The 18,715-nt window shown below is 53.5% G+C and overlaps 5 protein-coding genes across 5 annotated transcripts; 3 read left to right on the forward strand and 2 right to left on the reverse strand.

Moving 5' to 3' along the window:
• Positions 1-1,262: 1,262 nt before the first annotated feature.
• On the forward strand, positions 1,263-5,996 carry POSPLADRAFT_1130701 (hypothetical protein; the record flags this gene model as incomplete). Its single annotated transcript, XM_024483980.1, has 18 exons — positions 1,263-1,515; positions 1,556-1,738; positions 2,109-2,522; positions 2,579-2,669; positions 2,730-2,821; positions 2,873-3,009; positions 3,079-3,190; positions 3,251-3,368; positions 3,421-3,616; positions 3,686-3,859; positions 3,919-4,118; positions 4,172-4,341; positions 4,392-4,482; positions 4,537-4,666; positions 4,726-4,957; positions 5,007-5,369; positions 5,420-5,496; positions 5,547-5,996. 18 exons carry the CDS (start codon positions 1,263-1,265, stop codon positions 5,994-5,996), a joined length of 3,483 nt encoding a protein of 1,160 aa, XP_024344008.1.
• Positions 5,997-6,115: 119 nt separating this feature from the next.
• POSPLADRAFT_1072233 (hypothetical protein) lies at positions 6,116-13,159 on the reverse strand (the record flags this gene model as incomplete). Its single annotated transcript, XM_024482501.1, has 22 exons — positions 6,116-6,585; positions 6,642-6,686; positions 6,743-6,823; positions 6,898-6,947; positions 7,006-7,102; positions 7,494-7,819; positions 7,873-7,935; positions 7,990-8,109; positions 8,165-8,470; positions 8,520-8,967; positions 9,027-9,064; positions 9,118-9,193; positions 9,251-9,373; positions 9,428-9,637; positions 9,687-10,808; positions 10,865-10,957; positions 11,005-11,021; positions 11,075-11,409; positions 11,469-11,752; positions 11,806-12,888; positions 12,938-13,024; positions 13,076-13,159. The coding sequence occupies 22 exons, from the start codon at positions 13,157-13,159 to the stop codon at positions 6,349-6,351; spliced, it is 5,325 nt and encodes a 1,774-aa protein (XP_024344009.1). The 3' UTR covers positions 6,116-6,348.
• Positions 13,160-13,735: 576 nt separating this feature from the next.
• Positions 13,736-14,220, forward strand: POSPLADRAFT_1051367 (hypothetical protein; the record flags this gene model as incomplete). Its single annotated transcript, XM_024480154.1, has 5 exons — positions 13,736-13,759; positions 13,814-13,875; positions 13,935-14,016; positions 14,084-14,098; positions 14,152-14,220. 5 exons carry the CDS (start codon positions 13,736-13,738, stop codon positions 14,218-14,220), a joined length of 252 nt encoding a protein of 83 aa, XP_024344010.1.
• A 366-nt stretch (positions 14,221-14,586) lies between these two features.
• On the reverse strand, positions 14,587-15,640 carry POSPLADRAFT_1127390 (hypothetical protein; the record flags this gene model as incomplete). The annotated part of the gene is made up of 3 exons (XM_024483619.1): positions 14,587-14,828; positions 14,888-15,035; positions 15,092-15,640. 3 exons carry the CDS (start codon positions 15,638-15,640, stop codon positions 14,587-14,589), a joined length of 939 nt encoding a protein of 312 aa, XP_024344011.1.
• A 1,387-nt stretch (positions 15,641-17,027) lies between these two features.
• Positions 17,028-18,691, forward strand: POSPLADRAFT_1128762 (hypothetical protein; the record flags this gene model as incomplete). Its single annotated transcript, XM_024483770.1, has 6 exons — positions 17,028-17,128; positions 17,297-17,370; positions 17,424-18,184; positions 18,234-18,308; positions 18,366-18,594; positions 18,618-18,691. 6 exons carry the CDS (start codon positions 17,028-17,030, stop codon positions 18,689-18,691), a joined length of 1,314 nt encoding a protein of 437 aa, XP_024344012.1.
• Between the last annotated feature and the right edge of the window lie 24 nt (positions 18,692-18,715).

The following is an 18,715-nucleotide window of genomic DNA, read 5'->3' on the forward strand; positions in this document are numbered from 1 at the left end:
AGAGCAAATTCCGTCCGCATCGAATATTTAGCATTTTGGACCAAGTTCGTTGTGACCTACTCTCTGCCTCGCTCCCTCAAGTCACTTACTTCTTTTGTACTGTCCGATCACGATGGAAGATCAGATCTGGTAGGATGTGACGACGGAGCAGCATGTGCAAGTAATGCACGGAGGTGAGGTCTGTATATCTGTTCGCAAATTGCCAAACCTTCATGATCCCCTATTCGCCTCCAATAGCGCCTCCTACCTGTTTCATTCCGAAATCACCCTCGTTGGCCCCCCATTCCACAATCCCGTGGTCGGTGGTCGGGAAGATCTGGTTTGGACTCACGTATGTTACGGAACCGATAGATCCATAGTAATGGACTCACAGGGACACCAGCTATGCGCATGGAGATCAATCCTGAGTGCAGTAACAAAGTAATCCATCTTTCAATTAGCATGTACGATGCAACCATTTGACGATTCGCACCAGGTTGTACTGGTTGATACAAGAAGGTCGCAGACCGAACTTCTCATAGGTTCGAACGTGCTCTGGACTAGACTTCGCCCTGCCTACGCCGCATCACCTGCACGTTGCCCAAGTCCACAAGCATCTTGACGGTAATCTTCTCGGAGAGTCCAAGGCTACAGAGGTGATCGTTAATCCATCCGAACCACCTTTGCGATTCTCGTTGATAGAGTTTGGTTCGAGGTTGCATGGAGAAGCGGTGAAAAAATACGCGTTGTAACAGATCAATATGAAAGATGGTCGAAAGGATTAGAAGCAAGCTAGCTGCTTAGCAATTCGGATCGAGGCCTCGGAAAAACGGAGAGATGCATTATAAGAGTAGCCCCAACAATGGCATCAAGGAGATCCAGTGATGAAACATAGTACTTGCCATCAAATGCATAATGATTGCGCTTCGAGCACTTTGTTTCCGTCGAACCCGACTTTATGATCATGTCAACATGGCTTTCGATCGCGTCAGTCACGTGCTGGACACTGTGAAACGCGTCCTGTTGCCGGAGACTGGCAGTATTCCATCTCTCCTTCAGTCTGGTATTGGTGCTCGCTGTATTCACCCTCTCTGGCACCTTACGCTCCCTGTTCGCTCAACCTGCATCGAGACTCTGAGGCATCTCATACAAAGAGACGTCTTGAAGGAGTGATTCTTGTGCATTCATCCCACCGGGCATTACCTGCGTGCCCTTTACTTGAGGGCGTGGCCCTTTAAGTCCTCGTTGTATGGACTTAGCTGTAAAACCGACACGGTGTAACTATGGCACCAGCAGAACCACCCCTTGGTGCACTTGTTGAAGTCCCAGCTGGTCGAGGTTTGGTTCGCTTCTGCGGTGGCACCTCGTTCTCTGCTGGGAGATGGGTTGGTATTGAGCTTTCGGAAGCCAACGGGAAGAACGACGGAACAGTGCAAGGTATCAAATACTTCACTTGCAAGCCGAACTACGGTGTGTTTGTGCGGCCCAGTCAGGTGAAGACAATCTCACTGGAGCCCCAGCCTGTACTTGCCGTCAGTCCCCGTTAACCTGTTACGCGAGACTGTCTTAATTGTAGTAACCCAGCCGGCTCCATCTCTGCGGCCCGCCCTTGGCCACCACAGGACAGGTAGCACAGGCTTAGCCCGTGGCCCTTCTGTTCGCACAGTGCCTTCGTCGCCTGGCCGCACGGCTCCCTCCTCTCCTCGTGCAAGCAGTCCTGCGAAGCCTTCTACAAACGGGAGTTCATTCACATCGCCCCGTTCGAACCGGCTTGGCTCGCCATCTAAGCGAACACCGTCGCTATCATTGCAGTCCAGAAGCTCCCTCTCCCGTGCGCCTTCTCTGCAGAAAGATCCTTCCAGTCCGACTGTAGCACGGCAGAGAAGCTTCGACGCACCCAGCCAAGATACACCCTCGAAGCCCTTTCCCAAGAATAGTGTCCCTCCACCATTGTCCGCCCCGGTACCCCCAGTAACTCATCAAACCACCCAGCCATCTACATTGCGACGGGTTTCAGAACCATTGCGGGATCCGGAGCCTGAACTTGAACCCGAGCCTTCGTCTCCAATTGTTTCGCAGGAGCCTTCACGACCAAGTACACCCGTGGTAGGTTGCCCGACTCCACCGAGTACTGTCTCTGACGACATCTCAGCGCACACAAGACGACCAGGAGGTACAGGAGCTCCGTGCCAAAATACGTGTACTTGAAGCAAAGCGTGCGGATGATGCTCGTCATGTCCGAGAGCTTGAGACGCGTCTTTCCGAAGCGGAATCATTTGTTGCGCTGCGTCCGAAGCTCCAGGCGAAGCTAAGCTCACAGCAGACAGAGCTGATCACTACCCGACGTGAGCTAGCTGACGCGCAGCAGCTTGCTCAGATGGCCGAAAGCCGTATTGTCGATGCGCAGGAACAGCTTGAGATGGCCATGTTAGACAAAGAAATGGCCGAAGAACGCGCGGAAATGGCGGAAGCGGAGCTGGAAGAAGTCAAGGAGAATTTGGCCATCGTTGAAGTTGAGCTACAAGTACTCAAGGAAGGAGGAGGTAAGTATACCATGTACATGATGTGGCACAGGACTAATGTTCTCACGCAGAGAGAGCCGAAGAAGTCACTGAAACCCCGGTAAAGCAGTCGTTGGCTTACATCCAACTTGAGAAACAGAACGAACGGCTGAAGGAGGCACTCATTCGGTATGCGTGTTGTAGAGTTCCGCCGCTTAGCCTCCTACTGAATGATTCACTTCTGGCTAGTCTACGTGACATCTCGCAAGAGACGGAGCAAGAGCAAAGAAGGCGTATTGCTGAGATGGAGAAAGATGTGACCAACCTCGATGAGCTCCAGGGTAAGTACGCCCATGCGCTCGACCAAATGGCGAACCCTAACACGTCTTTAGCTCAATATGAGGAGGCACTCTACAAGCTGACCAATGCTGAAATACAAGTCGAAGAACTGAAGGCGCAGCTCGACGATGCACTGGGTGCCGAAGAGATGCTCGTCCAATTGACAGAGCGTAATCTGATGCTTGGCGAGGTAGGTGATCTGCTACAATGTACAGTATCCGAAGGAATCGCAAGCCAACTCATATCCTGCATCCCGTAGAAAATCGAGGAGATGCGGATCACAATTGAAGACCTCGAGGCTTTGAAGGAACTCAACGACGAGCTTGAAGAGAATCATATGGAGACAGAGAAGACAATGCAGGAAGATCTTGGTCAGACACCTCATTTGCATTGCTTCTGCGAGATTTGCTAATGCGTGGAGTCAATATTAGATGCGAGGGATGCTCAAATCCGTGAACAGGCTTCTAAGATCAATGCGCTCGAAGAGGCGTGTCAAGATCTCGAGAGCACCATTATGCAGTTCAGGGAGCTCGTTCTGCAGCTGCAAACGTAGGTCATATCCAATGATCGACGAGCCACTGTTTGCTCATTCTAATTTTAGCGAACTCGACTCGCTTCGCGCGGAAACCCAGACGGCACAACATGAGTCGGCGACCGCTGCTTCCCAGACCGCTGCCATGATGTCTCTGAACCTGAAGCTCCAGTCTTCTGCGTCCAAGAACCAGGCTCGGTATATCGATCTTGAGGTCAAAAAGATTGAGGCAAGGGAAGCTCGTGAACTGCTCAACATCATCCAGGTACGTCCAGTCCGACGTTTCCAAATATCTGTACATTGTCCTGATATGTTTTGTTATTCACCCATGTAGCCATATTTGCCTCAAGTCTACGTCGAGTCGGACATGGATGCTACGAACTGCTATTTATTATTCCAACGTCTGGCGCTCAAAGTCGATCTCGTCAATACCGTCGTTGCTCAGACGCACAACCTACCGGATTCTCTCAGTGGTCCAGTCTCAGACGTGATGGTTGGAGTTTGCGAGGTATGCATTCCTGGACTTTATGATCAGTGTTCTGCATTGTTGATGGTCCTTGACTACAGATGAGAGGTCGCTTGTCCAGTCTGTCTACGACGTGTAGACGCTTTGCTGCTATTCTCCGCAAATGCGATGTAGAATCGTTCCTTAATATCGGTCGTATCTACCCGGAGATCGCTCCCATGGAGAAGCGTATTGATATGCATATTGATCTATTACGGCGCGAGGAATTCCGTGAGCTGGAGTGTGTCAATGATGCCTTGAAGTAAGTCACTACAGAAACTCTCGGTAGATCAGTCTTAACCATGTCTGCCACAGGATGCAGTCGCAGTTCGACCATCTTGCCGAGACGTACTTCAACGAGTACGAGTTCGATCTAGGGGAGCGTGAGCTCGGACTTGCGTTGGCAATCGACCATGATCTCGATACGTTTGCTGCGTCGATCGGACTCATCAAGACTGCTGTTTCTGCGATCATGAAGGATGAGGGTAACCCATTCCACGTATGTCTTTAATCCTAGGTGCTCACGACCATGTAGATGTCGACTTGGAAACGGGAGATGTAGACACTGAAGCAGAGTTCTTTGCTCCGCTTCAACGTCTCCTAGATCAATGCCGAAGCGCCAAGGTGTTATCGAGGCAAGTCGATTGTTAGTTTTGCAGAATCGGACCATAATCTGACAGTCTCCGCAGGAAACTCACGAAACGCCTTGATGATCTCACGCAGGATTCCGCTGCGCTGAAGGTGCATTTGGTTCCCCAGCTTCAAGCCCTCAACAACATAGTGCCAGAACTGTTGAACTTCGGTATTTCGGTGAGTCCATACGTTCACCAGCTTGGCACTTCTTCACGTCGTTCACTGGGCGTTCCCAGCTTGCGGGACGGAACGTTATGCCCTACCTCAACGATGTACGGAGCGCCAAAGCTCCGTTCAAGCTGTCAACCGTACTGTCCTACGTGAAGGAGACCGCTGCGTCCACTGTCGGGAAGGACCGTAAAGATGATATCGCCTCATGGGAAAGTGTTTCAGAGTTCTTCAACCAAGTGATGAAGGACGCAGGTGCACTCCTTCCTCTAGTCTTGGAAACCGAGAACATTGTGAAGAGTGAGTTTAGTTTCCGTTTCTGAGCCAGGTGAATGCTAACTGGCTGCAGTCTCCGGGACAGCTCCTTGGGTGCTTCGCATCGAGGACATCAAGGCTGCCACCGCCATCAATGTGGAGGCCGAGCGGAAAGTCGCTCAACTGAACGATGAGATGCAGGCTCTCGTACGGACGCTCAAGTCGAAGGACCAGCACATCCAGGAATCGTCTGTGAAGATTGAGCTCATGGATCGCCGCATGGAGGCAGTCAAGAAGCAGGCTGACACCATCATCGACCTCGAGAATGAGCTCAACAAAGCACGTAAGCAGGAGCGGGCGTATGAGGAAGCGATGGAGCAGCTGCAAGCAGATCTCGATTCTCTGGAACAAGACAATGCCAAGCTGAAGACAATGGCTAACAACGCTGAGCGACAACGTATGTGCCACGTCCGCTCAACAGGATACACGAGGCTGACGTTGCCGTAGCATCCGCAGCACAACCTGTCGAGCCTGAAAGCGTGCCCATCGAGGGTAGTTTGGAGACATCGTATCTACTGGAACAGGTGTGGATCCATATCGACGCGATTCTCGCTTGTACCTGACCTCGCGACAGATCGACGCCCTCCGTGGTACAGTGCGCTTCCTCCGTACCGAGAACTCATACCTCAGAGGCCAAGATCTCCTCAAAGAGATCGAATCCTTGCCGCCACTCCCTGCGCCCATCACCCGCGAACCCACGCCGGAGCTCGTGTCCTCCAGCCTCTCCGACTCTGACTCTGACTCGGATGACCTATCCTCACCGCCGACGTTGCGGACCCTCTCGGCAGAGTCCAAGTTGCTCTACCGCGAGGTGATCAAGTACACGTGCTCGCCACGCGTCGTCGACCTGTCGGCCGTGCGCGCGAGACGCGCGGAGGACGGGGAGAAGGGCGTGCGGCCGTGGATACCCAAGAAGAAGACACCCGCGTACCACGTATGGGAGCGCAAGATGCAGGGCGAGCGCCTCGGGAAGAAGCTGCATGGGCTGCTTGAACGGACTAGTGCTCTGGCCGCCTCACGGTGAGGAAGGGCCCTGCGGCCGACGAGGTTCTTTTCTGGTGCATGAATACCCTACGTAGTCATTTATTGATATACCCATGTCACGCATATATGCCGGAATTCACGTATGCTCTATGCAGCTTAGCTAGACCGATTGCGTCTGCATGGTCTTGTCGCGCTCAATTGTCAGATGCTACAAAGCACGTCGTAAGGTAGGCATCGTTCTGAACGTTCGCGATAAGATTACACCGAGACAAGAGACCACTTGGAAGAGAAGGAGCTACAGTAGGGAATACACGATACCAATCGTTCGCAATGTATATATAGGGTTATTGGGAACAGCGTCAAGCGTAACAATTGCCGGTCACCGCAAAACCTCAGGAGTCGTCCGAAGACGTCCTCGCCCTCTTCGTGACGATGTCACTGTTCTCGTCGACTTCGCCGTAGTCGCCTTCGAGCTCGCCGCTCTCTGTGACCCGAGCGGCAGGCTGTTCTTCGTCGTCCTCGTCATCTCGGCTCCGCTTCGTGCCTGCGATAGAGATGGTGGGACTAGTCTCCCCTTCCGGGTCAAATTCCTCGTCGTCTTCTCCATTCGCGTCATCTGCATTGTTCTGCTAAGGGGACGTTTGATTAGTATAACGACTACTGCGGATGTCGGGACATCACTCACTCCAGGGAGCAACAAGGCTGTCAGACTGGCTTTCCCGCTGCCGCTCTGTGGGAGAAATCTTCAGTGTTTTGGTCATTGGTTGAACACGAATAACGACCCACAGGTCCAGCTGGGTTCTCAGCTTCCTCATCCTCCTCATCCTCTTCTTCCTCTTCCTCTTCCTCGCCAAAGCCTTGCTCCTCCTAAACACGCAACAAGGTGAAAGAGTGCGTTGAGCCTGGTACATTTTACGGCCTCTAGACCGTCTTCCACTTACCCCTGACGAGTCCTCTACCTCGTATTCGTCGCTTTCCTCCTCCTCTTCCTCTGGGGACCAAGTTTGAGTTGTCACCTTGAATATTTCTCAACATGCTGCCCGTCTTACCGTTCACGTCCACCTTGGGATCGGCGGCCGGCGCAGGTGCTTCCTGTGGCATGACCGATGGTGGGGCGTCGACGAGTTGACTACGCACGTGTGGTTGCTAGCGGGGGGGCGGGTGCGGGTGCGGGTGAGAGAGAATGGGAAAGGACGTTTATGGCCGTCGGAAAGCCGCGTTCCAATGGGGGCAGTTGGAGGACCCTGGTGTGACTGGTGGTGGAGGCATCAACGAACGTTCAACCTGAGAGATCTGCACGGCGGAGGCGCCGAATGCAAGCACATGAATGGATGGATCGTCTTTCCATATGTCATCGCAAGCAATAGTCCAGCCGCGACTTTGTCTGGATCAAACAGGTGCCCAAATGACTCCATTATTCTATCCTATCCTCAAGAGCAATACAACATCCAATACACAACAAATAAATCAGATGCAATGTCCTCGCCACTGTCCGTCAAACAGGTATGCGTTCCAATCCGTGTCAGCAGCAGCGAACCCTCCACCGTCGTCTCCGCGTTTCTCGATCCTCCTCCAACACGTCGTTCTCCCTGATTACCTTCAAGAACACGCTCTCTAGGGTGGCCCTCTCCACCGTGTACTCAGAGAAGTCCTCCTGAGAAGATAGCACGCCGAAGAGGTGCGCGAGCGACATACCGTTCCCAATGGGAACTTCGAAACGCGTCGCTACATCGTCTGCCATGCGTGACCCGGGTATATGCGCCATGAGCTCCTGGGCGCGAATCACTTCCTCTCGAGTTCGACATGAGAAGTGGACCTCGTAGGTGGCGTAACGCTCGGCGAGCTGATCGGTCGTGCCAACGGCTACAATAAAGAACATCAGCGTTGATCGCAGATGCATTTTATAGACGACGAACCAAGCATCTTCTTTGCGAGGATGCCGACCTTGTTTGCCAATGCAGATGCCTCTTCCATAGAATCTGTTGAGGCGACGGGTTAGCGACATCGCGTCTGCTGTAGTCAGCACAACTTACGAGTGGTTATAACGATTGCCTTCCCTACGGCCACCGTGCGGAGCGTCCCCCACATGTCACGCTTCATCTTCGCATCAATACCAGTGGAGAACTCGTCGATGAGGACGACCGAGGGATTGCCTATATTGTACATACGTGAGTCATGCTTAAACAAGTAAAAAAATGATAGACCTACCGATGAGCGCAATCGCTAATGCCAGCTTTCGCTGGTTACCTCCAGACAACCTGATGGCTAAGCGATCTGCGTATATGTCCAGAGAGGTCGCGCGCATGAGGGCTTTGACGTTGCGATCCAACTCTTCTCCGCGGTACAAACCCTTCAGACGTCCGTAGATGATGAGATGCTCCTCCACAGTCAACTCGGAGTCAATCGCAGTGAATTGCGGGCAGACACCCAACGATAGACGGGCCGAGCGTGGATGGTTCACGATCGAGACGCCATTGATGAGTACGTCGCCCTCGTCCGGGATGACGTCTCCACCTGAGAATCTATGAGGTGGATGCGCAGCAGGGGGCAAGGATATACATACGGATCATGTTGAACGTGGTTGTCTTTCCAGCACCGTTCGGACCTAGGAGGGCGAACATGGTGTCCTTGCCTACGCCGAAGCTTACGTTGTCAACGACCCTATTGTCCGGACTGCCGTACGCCTTGACAACATTGAGCACGCGCAGTGCATCGTCCGAGCCCGCTACCGCTGCAGCCTCATCATCGATGTCCTGTCGCCCTACACGGCCTGGGGCAGAGGCACCATCCTTGTTAGTGGGGGCGGATCGTTTGCGCGGTGCGATTCTGCGAGGCAGGATGGAGCCGGAGTCCACCCAGACAAGGATGCCGAAGAGAACGAATGCGTAGACGATGAGGTAGAGAATGGGGCCGCCGTACCGCGTCAGTTTACCCATTGAGGACGTGGTTGCAGGGAGATCACCGTCGCACAGCAAGGAGAAAAGATTAACAGACACAAATGATGCTTGGAGCTAGAAATCGTGGTTATTGAATATCGTAAAGTACGAAGGTCGTAGTTCAAGATACTTACTGCATTGGCAACAGGAGATGCAATCGACATTGTAAAATCTGTTCGATGTAGGTCGGTCAACTGTAAAGCGGTTGGGATGAAAGAAACGCACGGATGAGTGTAAGGTCGTAGTTGTCGGCGGCAGTCTTCGCATAAGTGAGAGTGAGGAGGAAGGCAGCTAGGTAGAGCTATAGGAGGGAAATACATTGAATTCCGGTCGAACAATGAACAAGGCGGAGACTTACAATGTACATGATCACCTGGTACCCTGCAGACGCTGCAAATGCGGCCAAGGGCGAGGTGACCACTAATGAAACACAGTACGAGAACAAGGCGCCAACGATTCCATATAGGACCAGGACCACCCACTGAGACGCGGTGAGATATAATTCTCATCAAGTGTGTTCCCAGAAGCGACTTACGAAGAATCCAAGACCCGTGAATTGGTTAGAGGCAGCTGCAAATACGATGATTATGATGCTCGCGCTGATCACGGAGAACACCGAGTCAAACATGAGGTGCCCAAGCCAAAGTCCGACGGTGTTAGATAGCCCATTCGACAACTGCATGGCCTGCACGGATGACCGACGTTCTTTCGAGACGTAGAGGGAGAAGAATGCGGGAAACACAGCCTAAACTCATAAGTCAGTTCAGCCATTTATGAGTAGCGGATATACGTACCATCGCAGCTCCATAAAATGCCAGCCATTTAAGGGCGACAAGAGTGCCAGCATCAAATCCAGGGAAGTCCTGGTAGTTTGCTGCGATTAGCTGAGGCACACCGGTGCTTTTCCCTGACGAGTTGAGGGCATGATTGTACAACAGGTTAGATGCCAAGTTCAGCATCACTAGCCCTGTCAAGCCGGGCGGAGTCGCTTCCCATGCCACTAGCGCTTGGCCGGATTGCAGGTCTAGTGATACGCCTCCAAGAGACAGGTTCTGGAAGTTTTGGCTAATGGTGTTAACGAAAGTGGCATTGTCGGCAATGTTCTCCACAGGAACAGCGCTGACAGTTGACCCAAGCGAAGAGATGATACCGGGCGGCGACTCCAGAACTTGAGTACCGGGCGTAGTCTCGTTCACGCCTGCCAGGATGACAGGAGAATATGGCAAGTAGATCGGAACGCTACTTGTCTGCTGGAAGGTTTGCACACAGGTTTGACGTGCACGTCCAGCGATGAAAAACAGAGGAACGCAGGAACCTGCTACTGCGACAAGCACTGCCAAAAAGGGCGTAAGCCAACTTCTCCGCGCGATGAGAGCTCGTTTGTGGAATATCGTGAATGCCTGTCCGAGAGGGGACCTCCTTCGGCCGCTGGTCAGCTCCAGTGTCGGAGCGCTGCCATGTGAGAGTACAGGTAGCAGTGTCGAGCCAGCAGACTTCCTGTCAGCTTTCTCCGAGTCGGCGTCTTGGTTGCTGTGCATGAGGCCCAGGAAGATGTCCTCGATGGACGTGCTGAGCACGGAGTAGGACGCAAGTCTGCTAGCTTTACGTTCCAACTCCATGACCTCGAGCACTTTGTGCACGGCCGCAGGGTCCTTGGCCTTCAAATGGTAGGATGCCTCATTGGGCCCAGATGAAGTCACATACGTTGACGGCGCCAATGGGCGAACTCGATCAAGAAGTTCCGAAGGCTCGTTGCCAGCTTTTTCGCCAACTTGATTCCCGGAAAAAGACACTTGTACCGTGTAGCCTTCACCAAGGCTGGACTTGAGCGCTACTGGGGTGCCTTGCGCAACCAGTTTTCCAGGAGCTGCAAGCACAGCAATTGTGTCCGCGAGTAGGTCCGCTTCGTCGAGGAACTGCAGCCGATAGTCAGCAAGTCAGATTCGATGTGCATCTGTAGCGGCAAACGTACGTGTGTAGTGAATACAACTGTTCTGTCGTGCCGCACAGAAGTCAACGTTCTCCACAGTGCACGCCGAGATAGCGGGTCTACGCCGGATGTGCACTATAGGGACTCAGAGAAGAGTGTGGAATAGAGCTCATGAAACATACCTCGTCAACCAGGAGTACTACAGTATGTAACAATTAGCATAGGCCGCATTTTATATCAGTGAGGACGCACTCTTGGAACCTCCGACCAACCCGACCGCCAACTGCAGCTTCCTTTTCTGCCCACCACTCAGCGCGTTCGCATTATAATGGATCTTCTTTCCCAAATCGCAGTCCTTTAGTAATTGTTCGATGTCCTCTTCTTCTGCGGAGTCATTAAGCGGTTTGATCGCGCGCCATACGCGCAGCGTCTGGTAGCACGTCAGCTCGGGGAAGAGCACGTTCTTCTGTGGTACAAGTCCGATCGATCCCAGTGGTGGCCGCTCGACGCCACCCTCGAACAGGACGGAGCCGCGTGTGCGGCCCAACAGACCGGCGAGAATGGACATCGTTGTGGACTTCCCAGCACTAACAGGAGCAGTGAATGAATACATGCGCCGATAACGTATGGCTAGCAATCTACTCACCCGTTTGACCCGAGCAAGACGTAAATTCCCGTCTTCGGTATGTCGAGACTGAGGTCGGCTACCGCGGTGACAAGCCCCTTGTCGCGCTTGAACATCGATGTTTGGAAGTCCTTTCCGAGATTGCGTATCGAGATCGCGGTACCCGGAGACAGCGGCACCGTGCTGTCCTCCGTCGACGACCGCCGCTTCCGCCAGAAGCGCCATGAAGAAGTTGAAGGATTCTGAGCATCGTACAGTCGCCTCTCCAGGAGTATGCCCATGTAGGGCCATAAGAAAATGTCAATCTGTAAAGGGCTTCAGCAATTGACTCTTGAAGCCGGCAAGGGCAATCGCTTACAATAGCGGCAAATATGAGCGGCAGCAGAATTAGATTGTTATCGGGATCCGGCTTGAGTACATTAGTAGCGATCTGGTGAGCCTCGAAGCCGCAAACCGCTCTGATGGCGAATATGTAGAACCCTGGTGGGAAGAAGATGGAGAAGAAGAAGGCTGCGCCTGTGCTTGCATGTGTGTCGACCAGCGCCAGGATTGCGAACACGATTGAAAGTACAGTCGATGCGATTGCGGCTAGCTGCGGGCTCTTCCCAAACGGCGCGGACACGAAGAACGACCAACTTGCCAGCGTTAGGCCCAGAAGGAGATGGATGACAAGGACGAGCCCGGCGTTCGTCGCAGTGAAGATGCGATAGTGCCAGATGAGCGAGACGATGATCCAAGCTGGGAGGTACACGAGCGAGATGCTGACGTGCCACGAGATAATACGTGCCGAGTCCATTAGGCCCATCGCCTTCAAGTGCGCTGTGAGGAGGTTGGCGCGCTCACCGGTGAACGCACCGGGTAGCTGATAGGCGATGCCGACGTAGCATACAAATAGAGCTAGGACCAGTAAAGTACGCAGGCCGCGGATGTAACTTAGACGAATGTCGGTAGACTGCTCAGTGTTGGTCTCCTGGGTGAATGGCCATTCTAGAGGTGTTGCGGGAGCTACACCGGTGGTGAGTTCGATTATAGCGCTGTCGACGGCCCACTGCAAAGGTAGGACGCGCTCCTCGTAGCTGCTGGTATGTTTAGCCACGTTAATGTAGTACAATCCACCATCGGCTCGGAGAGTATAATTGATCGGCTGCAGGGCCACTTCGCTGTCGTCATTAGCGATGGGCAAAGAGTTGAAGACAACGGCAGCATAGCACTCCGAAAACCCATTGAAGTTCTCGGGACACAGAGGTGGGATATCGTCGGGAGAGGCGGCCTTCTTGACGTTGCCGAGCTGCTTGGACGAGAACTCGCGCGTTATATGCGAGATGATGTCCTGCGCGGATGGGCTCCCGGTACCATTCGTAGCGTCTGCCCAGACCAACGCCATAGAACCATCATACTGGTCTATAAGACTCGGCACTGGAATGGCAGTACCCAAGCCATACTAGACAATTGTCAACGGAGACACGAGTGAACAGAAAGTAAAGCCATACATTATTGGGCTTAGTGAGGAATAGTTGCGCGACGGCGAGGAAGATGCCATATCCGATGGGAAGCAGAACGCATCTCACAATGTTGAGCTAGGTTCTGTATCAAACATCGGTCCCAGAAGATGCAAAAGATAGGCTCACCCAGGGATGCTTCAATAACACTATCCAGTTCTTCCATACGAGTGCCGCAAACTGCCTCCAGAAGAGCTTCAAATTCGCGCCCATCCTCGCACCTGTGGGCGGGTTAGCAAAGTCGCGAGGTATAAATGCGGCAGAGGGCGCGCAGTACCCAGCTGCGATCAGGGCCTAGTGGGTAGTGGCAATCCGAAAGATGACCAACCTTACTGCCACGAAGTTATATCGAGACCGCAGCGCCGGGGATACAAAGACCGCTTGTAGGGGGACCGCGCGGGAGCTTTTTATGTTCCGGCTACCTGTCCGGAGTGTCTGGAGTTTGACATGCACCCAGTTCGATGGGTATTTAAAGGTTGTACGCCTTTAGTACCCGAGTTCCCCAGTGTGTCCGCCGTCGTCCCCGGGTGGAAGGGGAATGGCACGAGCAGTACACGTTGTGAGAAGGGTGTATCAGAGTCGTGGATGAGATATGACACAACCGATCTCACACACGCCTTCAAAATCCGAGATGTTACCGAGGCGCTCGAGCCCTTCCGCACGATCGATCACTACAAATAACGCGTAAACAACGCGTCCCTGACTGCCCCTTGTGGCGTTTTAGCAGGCTCAGGTCTTGGCCATCACTCAAATAACTCACAACTTACACGTCGCATATCACTAGCTATCATGCACGCATCCACTTCCGCCAAGGTACGCCGTTCTCTGATCGGATCGCTAAGGGCCGACATACCGGTCCTCGCATAGAAACAAGAAGCGCGGATCGCCGCGTTGCAGGAGGAAATCGAGGACCTCCAGAAGACGCTTGGGTGGGACAATGCGCTAGCAGTTTCTGATGCCCGCAAAAATTAAATGCCCACACATATAGGGAGGGAGAAGACGCAGCCAAGATAGTTTCCAGGCATATCACGCTCTTGCACCAATACAACGAGGCCAAGGACGCCGCACAGGTTCGTTTCCCCTTGGGCGTGAACGGGACGAGTGAATAAAGTAAATATTCACACACTCTGTCTATAGATTCTCATTGGCAGGGTATGAGCCACGTCTACTGTTCGTCGATCCATGACAGCACACTTCCTTCACAGTTGGCGACAAACCGCCAGATGACAATCCGGCAAGTCCACGAAGATTACGGATTGACCGATCGCGACTGACCTGTCTCGATACGAAACATGTCGCATACATGCACTCTTTCTGGACTGTCTGATGCAATGCCAGCGGAGCACTATTACCCGGTTGCTTCTCAACAGACATTGAGAAGACAGTGCATATAGCCTGGATCTGCCGGTTACCTGCAACGAAGTGTCTTTCGAGAGCCAAACTTTACCACCGCGTGTATGCCGCTTTCACTGTCGGTCGAAGGCTGAGGGCAAGAGACACGTACGTCTCACACATCAGACGATGCGTCTCAGTTCAGTGCGTGTGGCGGCGGAACGTCTCGCCAGCACCGATATCACGTTGGGAAACAAGCAGTGAAGTAGGACGCGTGACAGGCATATATGAGGTACATACTACGCATACTACGCCTCAACTACGACGTCCTCGAAGGCCATGCTCTCATCGTCGATGTTTCCAAGAACTTCTTCCGCATAATCGCTCGGACCTGGAGTTCTGCTCTGTTTTCTCACCGCAGCTGGCGAATCAGGCGTTTCAGTTGGTTGACCTGTGTCCAGCTGACTGGACCGCAGGGGCGTTGGTGCCCTGATAACGGGCGTTGGTCCAGAAAAGTCCTTGCCCGTCATACGAGACAACGTCGCGATGTCTGCAGAAAGCCCAGACCTATAAGGCCAATCACATGGATGGGAATTCGACTGAACGCACCGAATGGTCTGCGGTTTGTCAGACAGTATGTAATCCTGGCAGGGCTCTTCTTGTCTTCCGCCTTAAACTTGTTTTTGCACGCTTTGCGATCCCGTCCTGGCAGTATGTACGAAATGAGTTCGTAGTTCTCGCCGAATTGCGACAATGCCTAGAACAGAACCATGAGAACGTGCTCAGCAGATGCTGATCGAACAAGACTCTCACATCGTAGAACAGCTCCGTCTCCTCCGCACTCCACCGAGATCCCCGCGCCTTCTTGCTGTACGACTGCGAATTCACGAACTTCGTCGTGTCCGACTCTTCTACATGCGTATAGTTCTCCGTCTCGTCTTCCTCATTTCTACTGACGAAAAGCGACTCCTCGTCGATGATGGTCTCCCCATTGGCACCAATTCTGACCTGAACGTTGTATCGACTGGTGGAAAAGTCATTTGAATAATCAAAGTTATCATCGCCCCGGGGCTCGTGAGCTGGCCGATTGTCCGTCCGGGTAGAGGGGCCACCGACGGGTTCCTCGCTTTCAACATGATCAGCATGCGTCTGCTCAGGATTCGCGGTTGCGTCTCGATTTGCCCCGCTGGCCGGCTGTTCTTCATCGTCAGGATTACGCCCGTACTTCTTCGCCTCTATGATCGCCTTCAGGCGTGTACGCTTCTCCCTGTTAGCCGCACGCCACGCAGCGTGGTTGCTCACAATTTGCGCCGCTTTGCTGCTCACACGCCCCTGACCAGAGTCTTCACAGAGCGCGGACATGGTCACGACGGTGGGATCCAGCTCTTCGCCGGGCTCCACGCTAGGATCGAATGGAGGTGGCGATGGCACTCGCTTGCGTGACTTCCGTGGTGTGTTTGGGTCCCTTGGCTTCCGTTTACGTTTTGAGCCTTCAGCAGCACTATCCTCGTCCCCATGGGACTGGTCGCCAGAAGCACGCCGAGAGTGTTTCCTTGTTGGCTTAACAGCAGAGGGATCGGTCGAGTCAGTTGCAGTGGCCGCACGTCCGCGTTTCCTCTTTGATGACTGCTCTTGGCTGGGATGTATTTCCGTGCCTGCTGTCAGTCCACCTTCCATACCTGGTAAAGGGACGCCATACGCTATTGACGGGTCGAAAAAGGCGGGGGGAGGCAGCATCTCCGAGTGTGCAGTCTGCGCTATTGGCGTAACTACATATTGTGTGTGGGCTGGTGGGGGGGGATATGAATGAGGCTCAATGTTCGAGGAAGACGCGGGACTAGCATTCTGTTCCTCAGGCACTCTGAGGGACGGATCGATCTGTGAGAAGTCCACGGGTGGTGGAGACTGTGGTGGTCGATTGCCATGTAATGCACGTGGTGCTTGGGCGGGTAGATGAGACAGTCGCGCGGTATCTGCAGGACCTTGGGAGGGATACGCCGGTTGTACACGGGTGGATTCCGTGGATACGGGTCTTGTCTGGCTAACCACGATGGGAACAGCTGGACCCCTAGAGAGTGGCGTGGGAATAGAGATGGGGGTTGGGGCAGTAGGTTGCGATGATGTGGCTGCAATCGTCGGCGGGTGGGCAGAAGGTCGAGTTGGCACGATCACAGCGGGGACAGAACGGTTGGACGGAGCTTCACGGGAAGCTTGTTGTAGAGTTCCGTTTGTCTGGAGTATCACGGGTACACCATTCGGGCGATTCTCCGGTTGGGAAGACGGAAGTCGTGGCTCAGGAGGAGACGAGTCCGAAGTAGCCTGAGCCGGAATGTACGGCGGCGGGGGCATCGACCGTGAAGCATCACGGTCAGGCGCGCTAGTGTATTGCGTCGCAACATGATGCGTCCCAGAGGGCTCTGCAGACGACCGTGCTTCAGAAACCACAGAAGCCTGGCGGGACTCGGAACCTGGACGCGCTCGGGCGCGTGCAACAGGCTTAAAGACCGTGCCGCCCTTCTCTGTAGGAGCGTAAGAGTCCTAGACCGAGGAAAGAGCCACCAGCACTTACGGACGCGCGTCGACATACTCAGAGTATGGCTATAGCAGAGCCGCGGAGCGCACGAGACTTGTGGAAGAGACGGAGCAGCAATCCGCCCCTTTCGCCGGGCGCTTGTGCTCGATCACTTTCTGATTGGCTCCTAACAAGTACTACTTGCCCTCACTTACGAGTTCTTGAACTCAAAACAACATGCAACGACCGGTCGTACAGATTCCAACCGGGCCACGCCCTGACTGGGAACTTGAGGAATCGGATGAGGAATCTGGCCCCCTGAAGAGTGTTGCCGACAGGTGCGTAAACATCAGTTTGACTTTCGAGGTAACTGAGCATAGTTATCATGCAGTCTCGCCTTGCTTGAGTCCCTGAGACAATGTAACTTATACCGGTATACCCCCAAATGTATTCATTGATGTTCTCTCCTAGCTCGTAATAAGTGGCTCTCCGCGACGTTCCCAAAGTTCTCTGCGAAAACTCGCGGAAACAAGGTCCCAGATGTCGTACCTCCGCCTCATACTATTCAAGCCCATGGCAGGTACGAACTCCGTATAGGCCCTCATATCTTTTCAAACACTGCTTTCTACGAAGTCCATTACCTGCCGGAAGCATCCAACCCCGCGCCACCGTATTCGCAGGCCCCTCCCCCGCAGGCATATGGGCCGTACACTACTCCTTACCAGAGCTCTACAAACTACGGCTCGTACTCTCAGACATCATCGACCCATCTGGCAGTGTCTGCTTTGACTGGGCAACCTCATGCTTTACAGAACACCCAGTTGAGTCCAGCAGGCAATGTGATGGTGACACCTGAAATGGCCACACAAGTGCACATGGCCTCAGAGTCTAACCCGGCCCTCAAGGAATTGCTCCATGTTGCGGCCACCGGACGCGCAACGCCCGAGCAAATGAAGAGCCTTGGTTTTCTTATCCAGTCCCTGGGATCTTCCCAACAGCCTGCAGGTATATCGGATGCCTCGGCGCCCCATATCCCTGCAGCATCACAACCTCCTCAACATCGTGTTCGTGACTTTGACGTTGTCATTGAATTTCAAGAGAAGCCGCATGACAGGTGGATCGTTCCCCGTGGGCCAGTGGTATGCGAACGAGCTGACGCGGGCGACAATATCGTGCGCACGCCCCACATTCGCCTTTCCATGCCTGTCCCGTTCCCGAGCACTGCATCGTCAATTGCTAGCAGGGAGACGTCAGAGCCCCTTGAGGAACCGAGTCCCCCGCAAGTGGCGACATTCCGTATATCCCGCGTATCACATGCGCTTTGGACCGTCTTAGTGGCATGGGCAGGCGGCGAACAACACATGGCTGAGAGCCGAGCCGCACTGAAAGAAATTGTCGGTAGCCATGTTGTCTTCGCGACGACGTGCCTAATATTATACATAGATCTCCAAAGCACCCGAGCGAACATACTTACAGTATCGATTACCTGAGGGCCCTCTGTTGGAACAGGTCCAAAGTGTGAGTTTTTCACGCCCTCTTCGTATTTCCTCACTTTACGAAATTGCTTGCGTCTAGGCCGTCGCCCCTCCGTACGGCACAAAGTCAATCGTGCCTGGTACGGACGGTGCAAGAACTAAGCGTAAAGCATCGACACGCAAGGTCTCGATCGCCCCTGCCCTGACCCCTGCACCATCAAAACCGCCTGTGAAGAGGAAGCAATCTATCCAACTGACGCCTACAACCCCATCACGCATCGCATGCCGTGCTTGTGGGCAGACCGACGTGCCTTTGTTAATGGGTGGTAGTATGTCTCCTTGCCATCTATAGTGGTAGAAGGGTCTCATTGGTCTGCACAATCCAGGATATTGTCGAACGTGCATCCAGAGTGGCAGAGCGGTTGACGAGATACCCCAGGTTCCTGCTCG

The sequence above is a fragment of the Postia placenta genome, assembly GCF_002117355.1.
Source record: "Postia placenta MAD-698-R-SB12 unplaced genomic scaffold POSPLAscaffold_1, whole genome shotgun sequence".
NCBI classification, from domain to species: Eukaryota; Fungi; Basidiomycota; class Agaricomycetes; order Polyporales; family Adustoporiaceae; genus Rhodonia; species Rhodonia placenta.